At 43.3% G+C, this 22,656-nt stretch overlaps 1 protein-coding gene across 1 annotated transcript; it reads right to left on the bottom strand.

Annotated features, from left to right (window-relative positions):
• Positions 1-426: 426 nt before the first annotated feature.
• STARD3 (StAR related lipid transfer domain containing 3) lies at positions 427-19,435 on the bottom strand. Its single transcript, XM_063959731.1, has 14 exons — positions 19,324-19,435; positions 18,280-18,543; positions 12,997-13,074; positions 9,660-9,737; positions 7,796-7,849; positions 7,530-7,647; positions 7,335-7,433; positions 7,014-7,168; positions 6,415-6,477; positions 6,214-6,309; positions 5,630-5,709; positions 5,448-5,552; positions 4,338-4,431; positions 427-1,654 (listed from the first exon to the last, which is right to left on the bottom strand). The coding sequence occupies exons 2-14, from the start codon at positions 18,490-18,492 to the stop codon at positions 1,547-1,549; spliced, it is 1,341 nt and encodes a 446-aa protein (XP_063815801.1). The 5' UTR covers positions 18,493-18,543; positions 19,324-19,435; the 3' UTR covers positions 427-1,546.
• Between the last annotated feature and the right edge of the window lie 3,221 nt (positions 19,436-22,656).

Here is a 22,656-nt window from a genome sequence, read left to right as displayed (position 1 = left end):
GAGTATATAACCCAGAAGGCTGCTGACCTGAACCCAACATTTTCTAATTGGGAAGTAGATGTTATAGTAGATTTATCTCAGGACAGCAAATCTTCTTTAGAGTCTGTTATGGTATGGGGGTGGAGAGATGCATCCAAGCTTGGAGACAAAATGGAGAGAGAAAAAGTACTAACCAAGCTTGGAGACAAAATGGAGAGAGAAAAAGTACTAACCAATCAGATCATAATTTATTCTTATACAGGCTGTGTTTGAAAACCAACAGAAGCGGATTGGTTGGTACTTCATCTCAAAGCTTTTATATAACTCCCCTTTTACACATACTTAACAGATTTCATCAATGTGCAGTAAGTTTTCTTCAAACACTGTCCATTTGATCACCAGACCCCCCCCCCCCCAAAAAAAAAAAAAAAAAAGGAATAGGACTCATTTTATTTAAATGTTTTTATCAAGATTTTTTTTTTGGTTTTCTTTAAAAATTTCGAAAAACAAAAAATGTCTGAGATTGCGTTAGAAAAACATAGCAAGACTGAATCTTCTTTAAATGAATCTGACAAAACATTGATCAGGACGGATAAGATGCCAGGCATTTCATAAACCCCCCGCTGCACCTTGTGGTGGCTGACTGGTCAGTGGAACACAAACTTTCACAGTCACTACTACGCTACAACTCTCAGTATGGGGAGGTATGCTGGAAACTGTAACATAAAATAAGACGGCTGGTAGGCACTGCATGATTTTGACATAAGAGAAAAATATAATAATTTGCAGAATAAAAACAAGTGAAATTATTTAGGAGTGGTGATTCTAACTAAAGAAAACATTAAGATGTGTTAACACCTCACCAAATGCATGTACTGGAATATAAGGTGTTAAAACAATGAAAATTATTTAGTGAACAAACCGTTTTGCCAAATCTTCAGTGCATCCCCTCTACTTACTTGACCGGGGTATCCTCCATTACTCACTACAGCCAAACAATGAGAGACAAGCAGTACAAACTCATTCAGATTTGTAAACTGGATCTCTGCAATCCATTAAAGTCACTTAATTTGGGAGACATTAACCCTGCATGCCCAGCATAGGGTCAACTCCTAAGCCCCCAAATAAACAGGGAGCCCTGCCAGTCAGTTTCATTTCTATAATAATAAAAACTTAATTAGTGGCTCAGACGCTATTCACTTACAGCATTCTCCGCTATAGAGGGTCATCTGCAGTATGACTGTATAGTGACTGATGTGGCAGGAACAGGGCGCAACAAACATCAGCACTTAACACATGATCTCACTTGGTATAGAAGTATGTCCAAGTTCCTCAGCATTCCTCAAAAACCAACCAGAAAAAGCCCAACAACTTTCCTTAATCAGATGCGTCAGAAAGACTAGTAGGAGTTTTCCGTAGCCACCGGGAATATTGCATGTGTTATGCGGTATGGTCCTTCCTTCTGTTAAGTTCAACAAAGGATAAGTGGGAAGAAAGCAGCTTCCGGGTCAATGCTTTAGTCAGCAGCTAGGAGGCAGCACAGCGTAGGACTACTGGCAGGAAAAGTCTATGTTGATCCACTGTAAACTTCCCTGACTCTTTTGCGCAAGTGGCTGCAGAACTCAAACATGGTGGCAGCCAGGCTCTGGTAGATGAGGTAGCGAGGAAGGCGACCCTGCAGAGAAAGAAATAAACAGAGAGCCAGTTATGGTGGAGACAAGAAGCGATATAAAAAAGGAGAAATACTAGTATAGAAAATACAGAACTCTGGCAGAAGTGAGCTGAGATCACTGAACTGAGTATAGGAAGTATATTTTCTACTAGTTACCAGACCGTCAAAATGAGGGAACATCATAACAGTAATGTCGCATTACTTATCCACTACTCCTCACAGAAAGGGTAGTGGACAAGTGGAATAGCCTCCCATCAGAGGTGGTAGATGCTAAGACAGTAGAGCAATTTAAACATGCATGGGATAGACATAAGGATATCCTTAAAAAGAAGTAAGGATCAAACAAGGTTTGAGATAAAAATATGGTTAAAGAAAAAAAAAAAAGAAAAAAAAGGGGCAGACTAGATGGGCCAAGTGGTTCTTATTTGCCGTCAAATTCTATGTTTCTATGTCAGCGCTGGCGGTTTTGCGTACCCGAACAGAGGAACACTTGAATTGCTCCATGGGGCACTATCTAGTGGCTGCCGATGGGCAAAATACTTGATTTCTCCTCAGAGGCGAGGAGCAGCGGAAGCCTTTTATTATATAGGATACATGGCATTATATTCTAGCTAGATGCTACATCTACACAGTAGCAGACCATCTACTTTGTGTTTTCTTGCAGAACACGCTCTATTCTAGGGACAGTAGACACTGATTCTAGGATGATGACATGTAGGAATATCAGAGCTGTCACCTACACTATGGCCCTCATTCCGAGTTGTTCGCTCGCAATCTGCTTTTAGCAGCTTTGCACACGCTAAGCAGCCGCCTACTGGGAGTGAATCTTAGCTTATCAAAATTGCGAATGAAAGATTAGCAGAATTGCGAATAGACACTTCTTAGCAGTTTCTGAGTAGCTCCACACTTACTCGGCATCTGCGATCAGTTCAGTCAGTTTCGTTCCTGGTTTGACGTCACAAACACACCCAGCGTTTTTCCCAGAAACGGTAGCGTTTTTTCACACACTCCCATAAAACGGCCAAAAACCTCGTAATGCCGTGAGTAAAATTCCTAACTACATAGCAAATTTACTTGGCGCAGTCGCACTGCGGACATTGCGCATGCGCATTAGCGACTAATCGCTCCGTTGCGAAAAAAAATAACGAGCGATCAACTCGGAATGACCACCTATGTAAGGTTCTCAAATTAGGCCTAAGATGCACACAAATGGTTGATTGTTATTCCGCCTTAAAATGTTTTAAGGACGGACAGGATAAGTACTTTTAAATGTCGGAACAGCAAAAGTCTTTACATCTTTCCGATCCATACTGCTTAGTTTCTGAGTTATTTATTTTAAAAGAAGAGCAACTTCCCTTGTGACAAATAGATCATATGCATTTTATAAGATCATGCATATAGGCCTAAATTTGTGCTCCTCATGTAGGCCACACGCACCGATATCAGCAAAGTGTGCAATAGACTCATTATAAGGAACATGCTATCTAATGACCTGCAACACATTAATACGTTCCCTGCTGCAAATGCACAAAATACACTAATTAATGAGACCATTATAAAAAGTCAACTCAGAGTGTAAACTTCATCTTCATGAAAACACAAGTGGGAGGGGAGGAATCTATTTATCCTTATGGACAAACTGAGAACAGCATAACTAGTTGCACAATACATCTGTTCTTGCCACAGACGAAGACGCTCCTCATTAGACCAATTACATAAAAGATCCACTTACCCCTGGTAACAATAGTTATCTTGCTTAAATTGCAATCATACCTGCGCAAACCACAGAAACCCTAAACTGTATTTGTTTCACCAATGCTTTATTTGAGCAGAGCACAAAATCATACAATACATCCACAAAGTCACAGAAGGACAATGCAAATATTCCTAAAATAGTATACCTATATTAAATCTATTGAAATGTAATTATAGTAGTATATTGCACACACCCCAAAAGGTCACAAATCCAACAGCTGTTACACAATAACACAATAATCCCGCCGTGACAGCTGAATGCATAGGTTTGTCAATTTATTTAACAGTATTTTGACCTATTTTTGTAGCTGCATATTGTATATGGCTTTGCCTAGAAGGCTGAATGCAATAGGCGATTTATATAAAAAGATTTTTATGACTGTGGATGTTATGCAATTAGATTACTTTTGTATAAACTAACTGACTAGATAGGTTTTGTTAACAATCTAGATTGTTAACAGATGCTAAAGCTATACCAATTTGGCTATATTGAATGGACTGATTTTATATACATAATTTTGTAATATCAAGACAACATGGGGTACAGGATATGCAATGACTGGTTCGGTATGTAATACCGGCAGCCACATGACCGACAGCAGGATCCCGACACTGAAGATCCTGACACCAGATGGGGTAAGTATTTTAACCTTCCCCTACCTTTCTGGGGTGGCGGATATGGCTAACTCTTGGGGATAGCGGCTATGGCTACCCACCCCCGCCTAGTGCCTAATCCTAACAACCCTCCTCCCGGACCATAACTCTAACCCCGATACTTATCTTTGGGATGTCCGCTATCTGTGTTCCAGCCTTGGTCTCCACCTGACTGCCGGCATCCCAACCGCCAGGATGCCTGTAACGACTATCCTTAATCACTTAGTCATGGCAGGTCAAATAAACAAAACCCCAGATTGCATTACAAGACACCTACCTTCAAATCAGTGTTGAGGATCCAAATAAACGTACAAACAGAAGGGTTTCGAGAACTTTTCAGAACGACAAAACCTCCTGGTCCATTCTCCCCCCTGAACAGAGAAACAAGTACACATTAATTCAAACTTTCCATCTCCCTTTATCAGGATTTGTGTAGATTTTGCAAATCTACAGTACAACTCTGTATACATTGTAATTGGTCATTAATACCTCTGCCCAGATCAAAGATTTAACATTATTTTGTGATGTAAAAACTAACAAAATGGAAATGCCTAAAATGACATTTACAAATTATACTGAAAGCAATGTATCAAGCCAGCAGGACATACTGGCAGACTCAATAACATGATTCATACAGGCCATACTGGAAAATACCTATAAAGTGAGTTTATATTGGAGATTTACCTTTTTCTGTCTATGGGGTATATTCAATTGAAGTGGAAAGCTGCCGTCTGTCTAAAAGACGGCAGTTTTCTGCATTTTTAGGTCAGAAGGGGTTCCGACCTATTCAATCTAATCCCAAATTATTTGACAAGTCGAGGAATTCGAATTGTTGAAAAGTACGTGGATCGGCGGAATAGCTGCTGATCCGCGTGCTTGTGTCGAAAACGGGGCCAAAACAGATAGGTTTTGGTCCCCTTTTCAACCATCTCAATTCGACTTTAAAAAAAGACCTCGCCTGCTAGAGCCGGGTGGATGCTGCTACAGCAGCGGCTCTCCCCGTCTAAGCTCCCGCATCTCAATTCGACATTTTTTAAAGTCGAATTGAGAATGCATTAAATAGCCCAGGTCGGATCCATTCTGACGAATGAATGTCGGAATTGATCAGACTTCAATTGAATATACCCCTAAGAATTGTACATTATAGACTGGCTTAGCTTATAGAGGCAATATTGTACAAATTTAGACTTGCATTTTTTACACTTCAACAGTCTGTTTACATGTTGCTTTGGGTACTGCACCACCTACTGGCAGATGGAAGTAACACTAAAGAGCCTACTTTTGGAAGGAATTTGTAAATGTTGACACATCTCATACTGCATGGACAGTGCTATTTATTCACAAAGGATATTATCTAATTATGGTACAAGGGCAACAGACTCCTCACCGTACGTATTTTGTAAGTGGAGGTCTGGCATGGTGTGTGCCTGCAATACCAGCTGATAAGTATCGGTCCTTTCTTCTCTCAATCCGCCGTATATTCACGAAATCCCTGGTGTGCAAATTAGGAATTAGAGTTGGCAAGTTATAAAAGCAAAGGAGTTAATGGAGGGAAATGAAGACACTAACCTGGGAGACACCACCCCACCAGCTGCACCAGACGACACGTCATATGATACAAGGGTGTTGTCATCCACACGCTGCAGTATCTGAGTAGCAAATTACAGGGATCAGATTTTTTTGTGCACTAGGCAGTTCTGAGATCTCAATAGAAGAATGCTTTGTATAGGATGATGTGAAGCACGCCTTTACTCAATATCTCTGTTCTCACCTTAGCCATGTAGTGGTAAATAAGAGTGGGCTCACTTTTGAGCAACTACTACTATTAAAACAGGTTACTTTAGTACCTGCACTAAAGATTTAAACTTCCACCTCTGTGGGTAAGTACTGCATGGAGCAGCTGATTGGATTTGGGGAAGATATTGTCCAATCAGCTGCTGCATACCACACCCACCCATGCACTAACTGCTTGTAAAGACTGAGAGGCACATGCATGTAACAGTTTGGGCTCAAGGGGAAAAATCCTCTAAGAAAGGGCATGACCTGTCTAACAGCAAAAATTGTTCAAAAGTTGACCCCTGGAAACTGTTGTAGAAGCTACAAGATATATGGCCAACAAGTCCTAAACTGTGTAGAGTGAGACAAGTGCTGACCTGACATACAGCCACCGTCCTGTTCCATAAAACCATTTTCTCAGGTTGTAGGATTACCTCTTGGTACACAATCTCTGCAGGGCACTGAATAAACGCCTAAGAACAGTAGGCAAAGAATTATCAGGGGAGTGGCTAAACGTAAATAAAATAATTGAAAGTACAATCCAGTTCTCGTATCTCACCCTTTAACGCCTTTCTTACCTTCAAGATAAAGGTCTTTCCATGAAAAGGAATGTCTAGTGTGTACACAACGTCTCCAAGATCCTAAAATACAAGGAAAGGAAGGAGTTAAAACCAAGTGCTATACTCAGCAGCCACATAAGAGCATGTTTGATGTGTGTGTCTCCCGTAACAAATCTTTTTATTTTTTTACTACCATGAAGTAATTGTTGTGTACAGCAAATGGATATCATGGTCTTGGTGCGGAGTTAAATGCAAATCAGACATATACACACCTGCATGGAAATAACAATGTCGTAAGCATCTTTGAGGGCTGCTCACACCTGTCCGCACTCTCTGTCATCCACACCAGGGCGCGGCTGCAGCAGCACATACTTGGTGCAAATTATACGCATGGAAACCAGCAGATTATGCTTACTTCTAAGTATGCATAGCCCACGGCTGCATTAACATGCACTCCCTGACATTTGCCTATATGAGAAAGTCCCGTTACAGCGCAATTACTATTCACTTGCAAATGATCTTGAAATGCATACGACACACGCCCCAGCTTTCCTATGCTCTATTCTGGGGCATGTGCACAGAGAAGTATGCTCCTGGAGAAGATGTGGTATACTTACGTTGCTTTTTTCAAACTTCCAGTTGACTTCCTGTCCTAATATTTGCTCTACAATTTCCATGGCCTCTTTTCCCTTCCTTACATAATCCCGATCTTGTGATGTAACAGCATTCCTCCCCACGGCTTCATCATCGTCATCACACTCATCATCTGACCCTGTGGCGATAGGGGAGACATATTTAATACATTTTTCATTCAATAAGCTTTGGGGTCACCTATGAACTAAAAAAAAAAAAAATATAGAACATAAAAAGGAACAAAAGAGCTAGGGTGTGGGTGTGAAATATTTGGTGCCATCTCTGATGGGGTGACGGGGTCTCACCTGCAAATGACTCTGGTGGGGAGTAAAACTGTCCGTCAGAGGTAGCCCCCGGGTACAGAAGAGCAGGACGAAGAGCAGCAGCTTGAGCAGCCAGATACCCTGGTGATACAGACATAATTGATTGTGAAGAACACACATGCATTCTGCCTCTCTCACCTAATTACAGCATTTCCTTTTGCCCAAATGCGCACTCACATCGATCCTCCTCTGCTTCTTGTGTCAAGACCTTGAAATCCAGGAACCATGTCTCCAGCCATGCCAGCACAAAAGAAATAATGGGCAGCAAATACCCAAATGCCCCTTTGGAAAGGAGCTGAGAAAAAACAATTCATATACAAGAGAATGAATGCAGATTGTGTGAAAGATAAAAGCATTAGTTACATGACTAGGAGAGAGTGTGTGTGTGTGTGTGTGTGTGTGTGTGTGTGCTCTGAAATATTATACACAGTGGAAGCACTCACCTGTGACATAATAACTTTGGCAATTAGAAATGCGCTGGTAACCAGGGTTGTGACCTAGGAGAAAGCAGGGTGAATGGTTAGCTTCTCATTCATCAACCCGCTTGCAAGACTACAGAATCATCTATGTCCTTACGATAATAGAGTAGCATAATCCGGTTTAGCCGTACATAGTTTCTAGACAGGTAATGTAACTACACAAGTAAAATGGATACTTCCCCATCGTCCTAAAAGCAAGCACATAATAGTGTACCGCTGCCCATTCTCCTGCACAGAGAGGTGCTGTAATCGCTTTCACTTCCTAAACTGCTACATAAAAGGACAGCTGGAATCTGGTTGCTTTGAATTACAACACCTTATGCTGTAGCCCAGTGGTTTCCAAACTTTTTTGAATTGCGGCGCCCTAGAATATCAGAATTTTTTTCACGGCACCCCTAGGCCAAAAATTTCTTATTGAGAAATTTAGAAAGAAATATTACATTAAGTAGATTGCGTTTATATATCATCCTTAGGGTCAGTTGTGTGGTGAGGGACGAGATTTGCTTCTGTTTGGCCACATATTTTATGACTGGCAGCCACCAGCACTGGTTTTGCCTATTATATTGACCATGAATAATTTGAATTGGTTCTGGACCACCAACCCAGGGCCCCCCTGCAAGTGTCCCAAGGCACCCCAGGGAGCCACGGCACACAGTTTGGGAACCTCTGCTGTAGCCTATGCACCAGCTTTATACATGTCATCCATTATGTAACTGACTTTTGCACTCTTTAATATTACTTAAAAAAAAAAAAAAAGTTTTATTTTGTTATGAAATATACTCGGGTTAAAGTAACATACTAGGAAGCGAACAACTAAGGCATACAATATTAACATTTAATTCTAAAAAGCCAGCATCAGGAACATCTACAGTATGTGCTTTTGCTGTACATTAGTATAGTAACAGGCTCTGTGAGAGCAGTTTGGAAACAGGAGGAGTTTTCACCTTACCGAACAATGTAATATCCACAACAACAATATTGAGGGTGAACACACTTACCAACTGGCGTTCCTCATTCATTTGCTAGGTATTTCTGCTTACTAATGCATGGTTTTAATTCACCACTTTATGCTAATAACACACTAATTAGATGGGATCTGGTCAGGATCCCGGTAGTCAGAATACAGACGCCGGAATCCCGACACTCCTTGGAATGCAGACACCAGCAGGTTTAGGCTGCTAGACGGGAGGGTTAGGGGGCCAGTGGAGGGGGGGGCAAGGTAAGTATACTTACCTTCCCCTGTCTGTATTCTGGTCAGGATGCCGCGGTCAGTATTCTGACCACCGGCATCCCAACTGCCGGCATTTCAATCCAAACCCAATAAGACTGCATAGGCGCTATTTAACGGTGTCCGAGATTTCCGGAGGTGCGGGATGACAGAATCTTGGAGGGTTTTTTTAAAGCAGTAGTCATTTACACAGCATGGATTTGCTTTGTAAAATGACTGTCGCTTTAAAAAAACGACCAAAATCATCCCGCACCTCCGCAATCTCGGACGCTATTACATCTCATCTCCTATGTGAGATGAAGATGTAAAACATATTTATATCCATTCACCCAGTTATCATCCTTTTGGGGTATGGACTTTCCGGTTATCCGGATCTGGATAGGAATATACACCCAGAACGACTACGGGTCATTCAGTGTCAAATCAACACACTGATTTTACCTCACCAGCTCAGATTTGGTTCTGCACATTCTGGGAGAAACCCTTATTTGTTGGATGTTAGGCTGCATCTACAGACTGCTGGTCATAGCAGGTTACCAAATCAGCCTAATATATAGACCAAATAATAAATAATATAGAAAAATACAAAAACACCCTTACCGCTATAGCCCACCAGTGCCGAAGACGGAGAATGGCATAACTAAGAAGTAGAGCAGAGAACCGGAATACTGCCAGAAGCTGCAAAAAGAAAACAAAATATCTAAATGTGCTATACATATCTTGTTTATTATGAAAGCACACAATGGAAGGGAGAGAAATGAATGGTGAATGGGTTTAGGAGATGCTTAATCTATACAATAGTAACCAATGATCAAACTATGAACTGAAACGTAAAAAATGTAGTGTAGATAGTTTAGTGGATGCACAGAGCAGCGCAAAATATCACTGCACCAATCACTTACACCACCTCTATCAAAGAGAAAACAGATGTTCAGTTTCCTCCCTGAAATAATGTGCAGTTTAGCATGATTGACAGCTTACATTAATCAAGAGATTAGGGTTCCATCTGGGCCACATTTTTACATGTGTGGCGCTCAACTTTTTATTACATTACTTGGAGTGCATCTGGAAATACATGGCAGTGGGACATGGGGGAGCAAAACCATTTCCATTACAAGTATATGACAAAACTCAAAGGCCGCCATCTTTGAAACTGGACACATCTGAAGTGGAGAATTCCATGCACTCTAGGGGGAGGGTGACCAACCTTTGGCGCTACTGGTTAATACTCAGAAATAGTGGTTTATTTATAATAGAACAGTTTTCTGCAAAAAATATATATAGCGAAAGTCTTATTGTCAAATTGAGGTGTGTATAGTTATGCACAGTGTGTATATGGATGTAATGGGTATATACGGAGGCAATGGGATGTGTCTAGATATCAGCTTGTTTATTATGGTAATAATTCTTTAAAAAAAAAAAAATTTTGACAATATTGATTTGAACCTTATTGCTTTATCGCGCTCTTTGTATTACTAGCAAACAGTGAGAATTTGAAATTACATATAATAAAAATAAAAAGCTAAAATACATTGGTATTGAACATGTAATAAATAACACTTTGTATACAATTCTAAAAAATGATGGAGACCGGTCTCCTGCTTTTTATGGTATTGGTGGATTGTTATGTGTAAGTTCCGGCAGGGCAGATTGTGTCCGCAAAAAGGTCCGGTTTTTAGTAAGTTCCTGATAATCCGTGATTGCAGGTTGGAGTAACAGTATTTCGTTTTCAGGTGATAAAAGTTATTATTGATCGCTTACGTGTCTTCACCCTGTTCAGGGCTGGGAAGTCCGTGCGTGTCCAATGGTGCTGCAGGTGTCTTTCTCCGTAGCCGCGGTTTGTTACAGGCGCCTGTAACCCCGGTTCTCTTGGTGTTTCCTCGCCGGCGTCTTCCAGGAAGTCGGGATCTCCGGGATCTCCATTGGCCGAGTGAAACGTGTTGGACCACGCCCCCTTCTTTCACCCGAACCCGGAGATCCCGACTTCCTGGAAGACGCCGGCGAGGAAACACCAAGAGAACCGGGGTTACAGGCGCCTGTAACAAACCGCGGCTACGGAGAAAGACACCTGCAGCACCATTGGACACGCACGGACTTCCCAGCCCTGAACAGGGTGAAGACACGTAAGCGATCAATAATAACTTTTATCACCTGAAAACGAAATACTGTTACTCCAACCTGCAATCACGGATTATCAGGAACTTACTAAAAACCGGACCTTTTTGCGGACACAATCTGCCCTGCCGGAACTTACACATAACAATCCACCAATACCATAAAAAGCAGGAGACCGGTCTCCATCATTTTTTAGAATTGTATACAAAGTGTTATTTATTACATGTTCAATACCAATGTATTTTAGCTTTTTATTTTTATTATATGTAATTTCAAATTCTCACTGTTTGCTAGTAATACAAAGAGCGCGATAAAGCAATAAGGTTCAAATCAATATTGTCAAAAAATTTTTTTTTAAAGAATTATTACCATAATAAACAAGCTGATATCTAGACACATCCCATTGCCTCCGTATATACCCATTACATCCATATACACACTGTGCATAACTATACACACCTCAATTTGACAATAAGACTTTCGCTATATATATTTTTTGCAGAAAACTGTGTTCTATTATAAATAAACCACTATTTCTGAGTATTAACCAGTAGCGCCAAAGGTTGGTCACCCTCCCCCTAGATTTCGTAAAGCAAGGAAACAAACGAAAAGAGTTTCCTATTCTAACCTGGGCTGCTCGGATACTCAAATACACAAGTAAGCATTTTAGGGAGCGCAGAGCACACCCCCAGCTACACAATTCCATGCACTCCTCTGCACAGAAAGGTACATACCTACTACTCTGACCTCTTACTACTCATTATCTTGATATCACAGTAGGGAATCACATTTCTCCAAGGCTCTGCAAAGTGAAATGCATCCAATTTTGAAACACACTCACAACACCAAACTACTACTGCCTGGCTGTGCAAATCTCTATTTCCATGCCACTGCCAACACACACGTTGCGCCCCATAATACAAATAAGTGGAAATCTGGGCACACAAAGCACAAATCATAGCACAATGCAGATTTTAAAAACTGTATCTGACAGCAGGACTCTTACTTCATGAAAAAACTCCGGTGTAGGGATGTCATGATGTAAACTAAAACATTCAGCAGGCATTTATTTCAAGTGCATCTGTCACCATAAATTAACACTGGCTGGTTCATAAGTATTATTATTATTACCAGTTATTTATATAACGCACACATATCCTGCAGCGCTTTACAGAGAATATTTGGCTATTCACTTCAGTTCCTGCCCCAGTGGAGCTTACAATCTATATTCCCTATCACATGTACACACACACCCTCACACTAGTAAACACAATAATGCTTATATTTCATTCTTGCTTTTTATTCCAGGATTATTTCAGCATAATTCTAGTAATGTAAAGAGAAACAGGGGCCTTCAGATAGCAGTTTGCGGACTGGATATAGGGAAAAAAAAAAAAAAAAAAAAAAAAAGTGACAGACCCTTTCCCATATATCCCAGGGTTTATTACACAGTAACTCTGTCTCAGGTGTTAGAACATAAGAGTCCTGCAGCATTGCATTTTCACTGGCATCAGTATAGAAACTGGAAGGAATAGCCACACTCCTGTGTAAGCATCAACTAATGCATAATGAATTTCGGCAAAGTCTAAAAGGATCACTCATTGTGTGCCTGCTCTGTTGGTACCACTTTAATATGACAGCCTGCTGAAGAGGTGCAAACAGCATAATGAACACAATTTAATAAGAACACGACCGTTAATACACGTATATTATACAGCTCAGTAAAACAAAAGAGTGCCGTTTGTAGATACTGCTTAGACAAGACTGTCCCCAGAAACATACAGTCCAGGATGGAAATGGCTGGGAGGTGAGCAACACTTACAAATATGTCAAAGAATGAGGTGCTGAAACTGTAATAGATGATCTCGTTTTCCAAGTTCTTCTTAATTCCATTATTAGTCTAAGAGTAAGAAAAAAAACAAAACAGGTGTACATTAGCTTGTATGTAACTCTACAGAAATGCATACAACAAATCACATGTTCCACTTCATCATGTTATCAATGTGGAAATGAACAGATCTGGACTAATTACAAGCAAAATAGCAAGAGGAACAATTATTCTACAAGCCAAGGGACAACAGGAACTTTTCTAAACTTAAAGAAAGTTGAAGGAACAATTTACTCCCCTATTAGTGAACTGAAGCTAGTATACTTCCTCCATAACAGGACTGAATATAACAAGTGCCCACACATTGCCTGTAACCTGAAGAGGAAATACACTAATAGGTGTCAAGGTGGGGTGAGGGGTTGTCATTACAAAAATCAGTTAGGTTATTGGCAAACCTATACTAAGCATTACAAATTAGCAAAGTCAGCCTTTCATGAGCCCCCATTGTGCCATATACACCTCTGTCCTTTTTCTGTAAATATTCATCACAATCTCCCTGCACACACATCCTTTTTCTCACACAAACTGTATTTGTTAAAGAATGGAAAGCTGAAGATGTGTTATAGCACATTACAATTAGATAATTATCATCATCATTTATTCATAAGGCACCACAAGGGATCCGCAGTGCCCGATTACAGAGTAAACAAATACGCAAAACATGAAGACAGAGACTTACAGTTCAATACAATATAGGAGAAGCACAGGGTATATAAACATAGCTGCGTCAGTATACTGCACTGAAATAAGTATCAGGGTGACAGAAAACCGAAGGATTTGGTGCCATCAAAGGGAGTATTGAAAGGGGGAGAGGTGGTGAATTAAGAGACATAAAGCACATGAGGGAAGAGGACCCTGCTCTTCTTTCTATAGTCGGACAACACTATACAGTTTAAAGCTTAAAAAAGTGATTGGTTGCAACAAGTTACAGATCACAGAGTTCTCGATAGGCTGTTTTAGCAGGGCGCCGCACCCTGCCCAATTTTTTAAGGGCAAAATCCGCCCTGCCCTTTCTGCGGCGCCCTGCTAAAACAGCCGTCCGCTTCCTGCCCTCCCAGCGTGTAAAGATGACGTGCGCATGCACACGGCATCCATTCACGCGGTTTCACCGCGCCCACACATATGCCCCCACAGTCCGGCGCCCTGCCCTCTTGAATTTATAGAGTGAACACTAGATTATTCCTTTTTTTACCATTGAATAACGGAATACAAACATCAGCAATCAATTGGGTAAATTCTGCGTTTCACAGGTGAATGCGTTTCACTGATCAAATCCCTATCAAAAAGAGATTAGCATCGGTTAATCAGGTTGTCCAACGTGATGGATTTCCCTGACCAATTGAGGCTTTAGATTGCTAGTGTATAGTAACGATCAGCCAGTATGCAGACCGTTACCAGTATTTTACTATTAAAATGGGACAGTCATGATTTGCTGATGTTTGAATGAAAATGATCTGCGAATCACTGCAAAATATCTGCAACGTATGGGCGAATATTGGTGGATTATTAAATTGGGGAGAGGGGGGGCTGTAGGTGTCTGAATCTGTGATTCATTTTTGTGCAATTGCTGATGTATGGGCCCCTTAAGGCCCCCGAGACTTCCATTCCATTGGTCTCAGAGCTGTTGATTACTGCAGTCTGCACAAAGAAATCCTGCTCCCGCTCACCTACATACATGTGCATTTTGTCTGCTTTCTAACAGGTACATGGATCATGGAAGTTCGCACAGGAGGCAGTGTAAAACGAATTAGTAACGAGACCTGTCTACAAGTTGGCCATAGACCTACTCTTTCAGTAGGTTGCCTAAAAAAATGGATCTTAAGAGGTCCATAAAAGGAACGGATGCACAAATAAAAAATGCTTAATTCCACATGGAGAGCTAGATGCATCTTGCGGTGAACATATGCCCGCCTTGCTACAAGTGATATGCCAGTCATAATTATGTCTATGTTCAACTATGCATAGCTCACATATGGGCCCACATGCCCTCGATAATTTTTGCCTACATGAGAAAACATCATTACAGCCCAGTTACACCTCTTCAGGTTATTGTAACATATGACAAGCATACATACACTTCAGAATAAGCCCCAATGTCTACTAAATCATTGTCACTGCCTTGTCAACTGCCTTAGAATCTTTACACCGGACACTTCCGCAGCTTGCACTGGTACAATCTCAAACACTTATTGTGTCCTAAGCACACACAGACATCACTTCTCTAAAATCTTGTGGCTGGAATTGCAATCAATACAAACACAGTTACCATTTTGGGTGATGGATGTGCAGCCTGCCAGCTGACCCCTTAATCCCAATTTCTTTTTGCTTTTACTTTGACAAACTGCTGTATCTCAGAAGGCCCAGGAGCAGAAAGGAACAACTCATTTAACCTGTACAAGTTAGATTAGATTCTGCCCTTGGGAGCTTACATTCACCTCTTTTCCATTGATTTTGACGTATTCCTCATTAAATGATACACTGTAGGGTATATTAAGAATACATCTCTTCTGCTTACAAACAGTATGTATACGTTCAGAAATGTGTATATGATCATAAATGGGAGTCCATAAATCATCCAGTTTATTACATATATACAACATACAAGCCACACTCAACAAGGACTTGATCTGCCAAAGAACTCCCATTGACCATTCCAAAATGTTGCACCCCGACGGATGCTACCACCTTGGCAAGATTCCAGAGAGTCTGTCCCATGTTTTAAAGCAGCAATAATATAAAAGCCAAAACCAGGTCGGTTTTGCATTTTAAACTATTACCGCTTTAAAATATTAGGCAGACTTGCCAATGCCTGCATCTCGCAGGATATTACATTTCTCCCATAGTCTGCAGTTTTCTTAAAAAAAACACCAAAATCCAATAGGAACCATGAAGGCTTTCTTGGTGTTATTTTGTATGTTTCACCATATCTGAGCCATATTAGTGGATATGTGTATGTTTGCCACGCTTCGACAAAGTGCATCGCTCTGCTACGGCTTGGCTCAGCCCAGGTTACTATTCACAATCACAGTCCATGTGGATGGTAAATGATGACAAAGTGGAGGGTTTTTTTTTTCTAAACTTGTGTCGACCATTGTCATATCGACCTTCTGAACAAATCAACCTTAAGCACTGTCTACCTTTTAGCTTTCGACCTGCTGTAGTTAAATACAGTGTGTGTACATATAATTAATTTTTCTTTGGTGTTTCCTTTGTTAAAAAACTGCTGGGTACCAGCTTCTAACTATCTTACTGTTGTTTACAGTGGCGTAACTACTGCCCCCGCAGCCCTCGCAGTGGCTTGGGGGCTGCGGGGGCGCCGCCACTGATTTAGAGCAGATTGACATGCGGACGCGGTCTCCTCACTAACCCGCCGCCGCTGTAAGGAGGGACACGGAGCGCAGGGCACAGCGCGCGCCTCTCCTGTGTCCCTCCTGGGTCTCCGGCGGGTCTAATAAAGGAAGTGCCGTTCGTGAGCTCTGATTGGCTCACTAACCGGCACTTCCTTTAACAGACCCGCCGGAGACCCAGGAGAGGCGCGCGCTGTGCCCCCCGTGTCCTTCCAACACAAAACAGCAGGGGAGCGGGGGAGGGGGGGGGGGGAGGACTGGGGGAGCATATGTGGCACTGGGGGGGGGGGGGGGGGGGGGGGTATGTGTACGTGGCACATGGGGGGTTGGGGGCTATATTTGGCACGGGGGTACACGAGTACCTGGCACTGCTGGGGAATATCTGGCACTGGGGGCATATATGGCACTGGAGGGGTATATGTGTACCTGGCACATGGGGGGGGCTATATTTGGCACTGGGGGCATGCGAGTACCTGGCACTGTGGGGGAATATCTGGCACTGGGGGCATATGTGGCACTGGGGGGGTATATGTGTACCTGGCACATGGGGGGGGGGGGGGGGGGCTATATTTGGCACTGGGGGCATGCGAGTACCTGGCACCGTGGGGAAATATCTGCCACTGGGGACATATGTGGCACTGGGAGCACAGCCCTAGCAACAAGCACTACCCCCTGTGTCCTGTGTACAGATCTGTCCTCATACAACTAGCCTCAATAGGTCCTATGCTACTCCGCTAGTGTCAGGCATCTTCTTTTGCCATAAATACATCCAAGTTGCACACGAATCAGCAAGAAATGCGACACTTGTATATCTGTGTGTGACCGAGTGTGTAAATTAGGTACAACGGAATTTGTCAGAGAAATAAGCCAAGGCCGCTGCATAGTAATTCAAAGGATTTCGTATGCAGATTCAGAGATTTAGGCGTCTATGTACTAAGCCATAGGGAGAGAAAGTACTAGCCAACCAGCTCCTGTCATTTTTCAAACACAGGGCCTAATTCAGACCTGATCGCAGCAGCAAAATCTTTCTCTAATGGGAAAAACCATGTGCAGTGCAGGGGGCAGATATATCATGTGCAGAGAGTTAGATTTGGGTGGATTATATTGTTTCTGTGCAGGGTAAATACTGGCTGCTTTATTTTTACACTGCAATTTAGATTTCAGTGTGAACACACCCCACCCAAATCTAACTCTCTCTGCACATGTTATATCTGCCCCACCTGCAATGCAGTTTTGCCCATTAGAGAAAAATGTTGCTGCAGCGATCAGGTCTGAATTAGGCCCAGACCTTGTAACATGACAGTTAGGACCAACCAATCCGCTCCTTTCTCTCTCGCCAAGTAAATAGACCATGGAGTCACAAACAGACATGCAGCTATCACACATCATATTAATCAGCACAGTCTCCTGGTGCATCCTAGTTGCATTGTGTTGTGACTTAGACACAGTTTCTGCAAAAAAGATGCCCAATGCTAACAGCATCTCACAGGACTTGGCGTGCCAAGAGGAGCTGTCTGGTGCCACTGCAGCAAAGATGTATGAGGACACATCTGTATAAGGCTGACTGATCGGCGTGTATGAAACGGGCAATCCTTTGTAACACATGCACTGGGGAAAAGGCATCATCAAAGTAATTTACCTAAAACAATCAGGGGAATGGGAGTCTACAGAATGTTGAAGGTTGGGCAAAAGCAGATTTTGGCCAGATGACAGTGAACACAACATTACATGTATATTTAGCATATTAACATTTAATATCACAGTTTTCCAAGACTACACAAGCCCAGATGGGGAAGGCACTGTCAAGTGGATGAATAATATTAGTGGTTATAGGTTTAAAAACCTTACATAAGGTCTGCTATGTACTCACATTGAGCTCAATAATCCACAAAAGGGATATGAAAAGCAAATCAAATGTGACAAAAAGGCAGAATGTCCGGCGTACATCAGAGATGACCCTGCGCTGTTCTGGATGCAGGTAGTACTGTGGGGACAGGCTCTGGCTGAATGATGAATTGATAGAGGCAATAGCAGGAAGGCTCCTCTCTAGATCAGCATGGAAATCTCCGGGTAGTTTACTCATATTGGCCACTGAAGGAAATATCCAGAATCAGCAACAGTGTCACCGGTCCATCTGTCAGGAGCAGAGTGGGATAAATATACAGTAAATGTACAGACATCCAGGACTGACCAGCACAGCTTCATGAGTTTTCTCTCTCCACTGAGACCAGCCTCTACCAACCCAGTGACTAAAACCAGCACAACCAGCCCTTACAGTCACTTTTCCTGGTTATTCACACAGTCACACCTGTATCATCATCATCATCATCATCATTTACGACAGCCTTCCCTAACCTTCAATTCCCTGTGTCCTTAAAGCACATATGTTTCCAAACATTCAAACTTTTATTAATGCATATTCCCAGTACAGCCGAAATACAACTCCTGCCTCAACCATTGCCCAGTGCCTGACACGACAAGGTCCTTCCGGCAAAGGGGATCTAGTCGCTACCAACCCTATACCATTTACTGCCTCCGACCCCGTTGATGCTAGATTCAAGTGGGTTAAGGGACCTTTTCCCCTAGCCACACACCAATTAACCCCAGTCCAAAGCCCCCCAAGTCATCACCAAATGAAATAATAAAACCCTTATGGCACCTCTCTCATCTCATGAAAGTTTGAACAATATCAAACTGTTTCTCTTCCATTCTCCCCCTTTACCCTCTAACATCCTCCTAAATATTATTTGCAACACTGTCTCCAGCTCTCCAAACACACCCTGTGCCCCCTACCCCTCTGTGGCACTACACACTCTCCCAAGCTCACTTCACTCCATAACAAAGCCCTAACCCTATATTATTCACGTCGCCCCATTTTATCCTTGCCCTATGATTCCGCTATAGCGGAATGTACCGTATCTCCGACAGGTGCTGCTCTCCCCTCCGGTGCCGCCTTCTGCCGGTCACACAACAACCCGGATGTAACGAGAAACGGAAACTACAAAGACATCACATGACCTGATCGGGTGCAGCGCTGCTACGGCAGCGGCGGGTGGGCGTGGCCTGTCCTGCTGTGTGGTGTCACCGGTTTGGGGGACATGCCAGTCCATACTGGCAATAGTTTTGGTTGCTCGGTGTACTGTGCTCTGTTACTGCTATTTTAGCCTTTTTATCATGTCTTTTTTTGCGGTGTGAATAGTAGTACTGTATTGCTTGCATAAGTACTTATTATATAAGGAAAAATATTTTCAGACAATTTCATGTTATCTGCATTCCGCTGTAAATTCACCTTTGTAGGAAACCAACATGCACCTCTGAGTGCCCCAACGGGGTTTGGGGCACTGATGTATTAAGCCTGGAGAGGTGATAAAGCAGTTATAAGTGGAAGCGCCTTGAGTCCTATTGGAGAAAGAGCGCTATATAAATAAAATTATTATTATTATTATTAAGGTGATAGATAACGCACCAGTAAGAATGGCTATCGACCATCGATTCAAAATATCGATGGTCTATGACCTATGTTAACTACTTTTCTCTGACGTCCTAGTGGATGCTGGGAACTCCTTAAGGACCATGGGGAATAGCGGCTCCGCAGGAGACTGGGCACAACTAAGAAAGATTTAGGACTACCTGGTGTGCACTGGCTCCTCCCTCTATGCCCCTCCTCCGGACCTCAGTTAGAATTTTGTGCCCGGCTGAGCTGGATGCACACTAGGGGCTCTCCTGAGCTCCTAGAAAAGAAAGTATAATTTAGGTTTTTTATTTTCAGTGAGATCTGCTGGCAACAGACTCACTGCTACGAGGGACTAAGGGGAGAGAAGCGAACCTACCTGCTTGCAGCTAGCTTGGGCTTCTAGGCTACTGGACACCATTAGCTTCAGAGGGATTGAACACAGGCCCAGCCTCGGTCGTCCGGTCCCGGAGTCGCGCCGCCGTCCCCCTTACAGAGCCAGAAGCAAGAAGACGTTCCTGGAAATCGGCGGCAGAAGACTTCGGTCTTCATCAAGGTAGCGCACAGCACTGCAGCTGTGCGCCATTGCTCCCTATACACACCACACACTCCGGTCACTGATGGGTGCAGGGCGCTGGGGGGGGGGGCGCCCTGGGCTGCAATAATAGTACCTTGCTGGCAAAATAAACACATAATATAGTCATTAAGACTATATATGTGTAAAATCCCCTGCCAGATATACATATAAAAAAGCGGGAGAAGTCCGCCGGAAAATGGGCGAGGCTATCTCCCTCAGCACACTGGCGCCATTTTCCCTCACAGCTCCGCTGGAAGGACGCTCCCCAGGCTCTCCCCTGCAGTTTCCAGACTACATAGGGTAAAAAAGAGAGGGGGGGCACTAAATTTAGGCGCAATCTGTGTAATATCAGCAGCTATAGGGGAAATATCACTGTGGGTAGTGTGAATCCCTATATATATAGCGCTCTGGTGTGTGCTGGCATACTCTCTCTCTGTCTCCCCAAAGGACTTTGTGGGGTCCTGTCCTCTGTCAGAGCATTCCCTGTGTGTGTGCGGTGTGTCGGTACGGCTGTGTCGACATGTTTGATGAGGAGGCTTATGTGGAGGGGGAGCAGATGCCGATAAATGTGATGTCGCCCCCTGCGGGGTCGACACCTGAGTGGATGGACATGTGGAAGGAATTACGCGACAGTGTCAACTCCTTACATAAAAAGTTTGACGACATAGCAGATGTGGGACAGCCGGCTTCTCAGCCCGTGCCTGCCCAGGCGTCTCAAAAGCCATCAGGGGCCCTAAAACGCCCACTACCTCAGATGGCAGACACAGATGTCGACATGGATACTGACTCCAGTGTCGACGACGATGAGACTAGTGTACATTCCAATAGAGCCACCCGTTACATGATTACGGCAATGAAAAATGTGTTGCACATTTCAGATATTACCCCAGGTACCACAAAAAAGGGTATTATGTTTGGGGAGAAAAAGCTTCCAGTGGTTTTTCCCCATCTGATGAATTAAATGAAGTGTGTGAAGAAGCGTGGGTTTCCCCCGATAAGAAACTGGTAATTTCTAAAAGGTTACTAATGGCGTACCCTTTCCCGCCAGAGGATAGGTCACGTTGGGAGACATCCCCTAGGGTGGATAAAGCGCTCACACGTCTGTCAAAAAAGGCGGCACTACCGTCTCCGGACACGGCCGCCCTAAAGGAGCCTGCAGATAGAAAGCAGGAGGCTATCCTGAAGTCTGTATATACACACTCAGGTATTATACTGAGACCAGCTATTGCTTCAGCATGGATGTGCAGTGCTGCAGCTGCGTGGTCAGATTCCCTGTCAGATAACATTGATACCTTAGACAGGGACACTATATTGCTAACCATAGAGCATATTAAAGACGCAGTCTTATACATGAGAGATGCACAGAGGGATATTTGCCGGCTGGCATCTAAAATAAACGCAATGTCCATTTCTGCCAGGAGAGGATTGTGGACTCGGCAGTGGACAGGTGGTGCTGATTCTAAAAGGCACATGGAAGTTTTGCCTTACAAGGGTGAGGAGTTGTTTGGGGATGGTCTCTCGGACCTCGTTTCCACAGCTACAGCTGGGAAATCAACATTTTTACCCCATGTTCCCTCACAGCCGAAGAAAGCACCGTATTATCAGGTACAGTCCTTTCGGTCCCAGAAAGGCAAGCGGGTTAAAGGCGCTTCCTTTCTGCCCAGAGGCAGAGGTAGAGGGAAAAAGCTGCAGCATACAGCCAGTTCCCAGGAACAAAAGTCCTCCCCCGCTTCCTCTAAGTCCACCGCATGACGCTGGGGCTCCACAGGCGGAGCCAGGTACGGTGGGGGCCCGTCTCAAGTACTTCAGCGACCAGTGGGCTCGCTCACGGGTGGATCCCTGGACTCTACAGATAGTATCTCAGGGGTACAAGCTGGAGTTCGAGACGTCTCCCCCTCGCCGTTTCCTCAAATCTGCCTTGCCGACAGCTCCCTCGGACAGGGAGGCAGTGCTGGAGGCAATTCACAAGCTGTATTCGCAGCAGGTGATAGTCAAGGTACCCCTCCTTCAACAAGGACGGGGTTACTATTCCACAATGTTTGTGGTACCGAAACCGGACGGTTCGGTGAGACCCATTCTAAATTTGAAATCCTTGAACACTTATATACGAAGGTTCAAGTTCAAAATGGAATCGCTCAGGGCGGTTATTGCAAGCCTGGACGAAAGGGATTACATGGTATCACTGGACATCAAGGATGCTTACCTGCATGTCCCCATTT

Source organism: Pseudophryne corroboree, chromosome 3 (genome assembly GCF_028390025.1).
Source record: "Pseudophryne corroboree isolate aPseCor3 chromosome 3, aPseCor3.hap2, whole genome shotgun sequence".
NCBI classification, from domain to species: Eukaryota; Metazoa; Chordata; class Amphibia; order Anura; family Myobatrachidae; genus Pseudophryne; species Pseudophryne corroboree.
Note: the sequence above shows the minus strand (reverse complement) of the source record. Positions and strands in the feature narration are given on the sequence as shown.

Coding starts and splice junctions, on each gene's coding strand:
- STARD3 (XM_063959731.1), bottom strand. CDS start 18,492: ATGAGTAAACTACCCGGAGATTTCCATGCTGATCTAGAGAGGAGCCTT. Junction 9,738..12,996: donor CCTCATTCTTTGACATATTT/GTAAGTGTTGCT, acceptor TTCTTTTTGCAG/CTTCTGGCAGTATTCCGGTT. Junction 5,553..5,629: donor GGTGGGGTGGTGTCTCCCAG/GTTAGTGTCTTC, acceptor TTTGCACACCAG/GGATTTCGTGAATATACGGC.